Consider the following 3,452-nt stretch of genomic DNA (forward strand, 5'->3'; position numbering starts at 1 on the left):
CGCTCCGCAACATGTCAGCTCGCCAAACAGCACCGAAGTTTGCAGCTGGCTGATTTTGAGGAGCTTCAGGAGTTTCAGGAGCAAAAGTGGCTCATTTTTTTAAAGAGTACAAAGCAAATCTTGTTTACCTCAAGGAAGGTACATTTAGAAACCACGTGTCCTGGCCAGCTGAAGCACCACCTTCCTTAGCACAGAGCTGAGATGGACGGAGGGAAAGGGCGTTAAACAGGCAGGGGTGGTTAACGTTGTCTTGTATAGTCCCTTCTGAGGTGGGGCTTTACTCTCTTTCCAGTTTCCACGACGATGTCCCAAAGGACTACAGGCAGGTGTCCTTAACCGCAGTGAAGCAACGATTTGAAGATGAGCGTTATGAAGAAATAGGAAAAGAAAAGGTGGGTGAGCTGTTCCTTCGGTGTCTGACACCCCAAGCGGAGCTGCCGCGCAGCCAGATGCAGAAAGCTGCAAATATTGGGAAGTGGGGTCAAACTTTAGCCTTTCAGAGGAGAGAGGATCAGCGAAAACAGTAGTTCTAAACGTGATCTGTGGGGGATGTAACGGCGCTGTTTGCGTCGAGGGGGAAGAACTCACTGGGGGATTTCTCCTAGAGAATAAACAGCCTCCTTCTGGCTGTTGGCTCCTTCTGGGAACCTCGTGGTCTAATTCCTTCTGGCTCTTTGATGGTTTCAGATGATGAGTTACAGCCAGCTCTGCTCATTGCTGGGTGTGAAACAGGAGGACCCAGAGCCCAGCCCCTTGCACATGAACGTGGTGGAAATCCAGACTTTCCTCAGCTCTCCTTGCGGCAAGAGAACGAAAAGGCCAGTATAACTCCTCACCCCAAATGTCGCTGAAGATGCGCGTGAGCTTTTCCTCCTCTCTAGTGTCCTGAGGTTTCGTTCTGAAATGTGATCCATTTTTCTGTAACCACCTTGACATGCCATTTTTAATAGGCAAAGAGCTCCAAAAGTGGGTGACTGTGGGATTTTCTCGCTGCAGGAGGAGGGAGGACAGCATTCAGGACGACCGGGGCAGCTTTGTGACTACACCCACAGCAGAGCTGTCCACCCAGGAAGAAAGTCTCCTCGATAACTTCCTGGACTGGAGCCTGGATTCCTGCTCCGGTTACGAAGGTGATCAGGAAAGTGAAGGCGAGAGAGATGGAGATGGTGAGGAGCTTACTCTCTTTATAGAAAGCAGACCAGAGAATGAGAACTGTCTTTTCATCTTTGCTTAAACCGTTGCTCAGGCAACAGAGGCCTCACCATTCAGCCGATGGCCAGCAGGAGAAGCTCCCCCCTTCCCCAGTGGCTGTAACTGTTAAACCACTTGTGAGGTGTCCATTCTCTTTCTCTGTAGAGCGGGATGACGGGTTTGTCGCTGCTCAGCACAAAGTCAAAGTGAGACTGTTTTCAGATCCCACCAAGTGGGCCAAATGTGCTAGCAGCCGCCGTTAGAAACACGGTGTTACCCACTGGCTTTGCTGACTCCGGGACTGGCCGGCTGTTTCCTGAACAGCTCTTAGTACTGTTCCAAACACTCTGAGGGCAGGAAAGATGCTGTGCTTGCTACACGAGGGTGAACTTACTGCTCCACCCTCACAGCCACGTGTCACTAGAGACCAGGTTCATGCTCTTACTCGGGTGGTTTTCTGCTGAATCCTGTGCTGAACACCCGCTCGGTGATGGCCACATCCAACCCACCTTTCTGTTTTTTTGTCCGGCAGTGACAGGCCCCAGTGGCATCCTGGATGTGACGGTGGTCTACGTGGATCCCGCAGATCACTGCTGCCAGGACTCCAGTGACGAAGACAACCTTTCTGCAGAGTGGGCTGGGCACGCGGCACCACTCCGGGAAGCTGAGCTGACGGATGATGCTCGCAGCCTTTCGGAGTATCTCACCCCTAGAAATCCCCCCCTGGAAGGGAGCTCGGGCTACGCGTCCGTCAGCAGTGCCAGCCCTACATCGTCTGTGGAAGGGAGCCTCGCAGCACCCCTCAAACCTACCTCAGCACTGTCCCTCGGCAGTGCCATGACCCGGGCGCCGTGCCCGCCCCACTCCCTGGCATCATGTTTACAGCCAGCCAGCGCCAGGGCTGGCGAGGGCAAGTGCGACCGGAGGCAAGTCAAGAGAAAAAATGTGGCCGGACACAGTGAGGAAAGGGCGAACTTGGGCTTCTTAAGCCTCTGATTTCTCCAGCTCTTTCCTTTTCTAGGATCCTGGAAACAGCATTTCCGTTGTAGTCATACAGGGATGATAGCAAATAATTGCCAATACCTCCAGAAAGAGCCCTTCCCTCCCCTGTGCCTGTCCTCTAGCTCTGTAGCTCACTTCGGGCCCTTTCCCTCCTCCATAGCTGCTTTTTTTCACTGCTCCCTATTGTCTGATCCTCTGCAAATTGATTCTTCTCCACTTACGAAGCTTGATCACTCACTTTTGTCGTACCTCACCAGCTCCTCCTTGGTGATAGAGAAGAACTTGTCGTGTCCCGTGCTTCGCTGCGAGGCCTGGCACTGTAGAAGAAAGGAACTGACTCTGGTTCTTGAGTTACTGATGTAACACTATGCTTGAATTCTTCCACTTGAAAGACCTTTCTGAGGTTGTGCTGCCTTCTCCTTGTGGCCAGGTACTTGTGGTCAGCTGGTGCTTCCCTCTCCTGTGCCTGTACCTTTTGCTGCACTGATACGAGGTCTTTACGGCTACAATCATGAGGTAAATGAAGGCTCGCTGCAGGTCTGAGCTGCTTTTTTGCCTACCTCTCGGGTGGTATTAAACCCCATTTGCCTCTGGCTCTAGCTGCCACGTTTTCCTCACCCAAAAAATCCTCCTCCTGTGCCTTACTGCTTCACTGCCCCGTACTGCAGGAGCACGATCGCTGCAAGCAGTTGGTCTCTGCTGCAATGGCGTGGCTGAGCTGCCACCTCCAGCCCGCAGCTTCCTCTTCCCCGTCTCGCCTGGTTTGCCTTGCTCTCTCTGCTCACCTCATGGGAAGCGCGAATCGCTTCAACACTAGAACCCGGCAGCAGCGCAAATTCAGGCCTTGCTGCTGGCTCCTGTAAGGGCAGCAACTGCTTTTCTTGCCAAAAATGAAACCTGTGCTGCTTCACTCATGGGCTGGAGAAGCCACCTCCCCTGCCTTCAGCTTCATGGCCTGAGCTAAAGCTCCTTCAGCCTGTGGCCAGTCGGGAAGCGGCCGCCTCTGCCCAGCCAGGTGGTGAGAGGTGGAAGGCTGAGGAACAAGACTTCCAGGAGACGTTGCTGAATTAACACTGGAACTGGACTCAGACTCGTTACTGTGGCAGATGGCAGCAGTTCAGACACACACCGTGTAATGACTTTTTATAAACGACTTTTTATAATAGTGGTGTCTCTCTGTTTCACTTAGGGACTGGTCCCCGCGGACCTGGGGCTGGGGAAGGGAGTGGTGGCTTGGGAGTGAAGCCCGCGCTCAGCGC

General features: G+C 53.2%; 1 protein-coding gene across 1 annotated transcript in view; it reads left to right on the forward strand.

Moving 5' to 3' along the window:
* The window catches only part of CCNF (cyclin F), a gene marked incomplete at its 5' end in the record, with an annotated part of 10,119 nt that extends 7,932 nt beyond the window's left edge, over nucleotides 1-2,187 (forward strand). The window contains 4 exons of the mRNA XM_010143690.1: nucleotides 293-392; nucleotides 688-818; nucleotides 997-1,166; nucleotides 1,724-2,187. Coding sequence (XP_010141992.1) covers nucleotides 293-392; nucleotides 688-818; nucleotides 997-1,166; nucleotides 1,724-2,187 — 865 coding nt within the window. The remainder of the gene's footprint in view (nucleotides 1-292; nucleotides 393-687; nucleotides 819-996; nucleotides 1,167-1,723) is intronic.
* Between the last annotated feature and the right edge of the window lie 1,265 nt (nucleotides 2,188-3,452).

The sequence above is a fragment of the Buceros rhinoceros genome, unplaced genomic scaffold (genome assembly GCF_000710305.1).
Source record: "Buceros rhinoceros silvestris isolate BGI_N320 unplaced genomic scaffold, ASM71030v1 scaffold14179, whole genome shotgun sequence".
Taxonomy (NCBI): Eukaryota; Metazoa; Chordata; class Aves; order Bucerotiformes; family Bucerotidae; genus Buceros; species Buceros rhinoceros.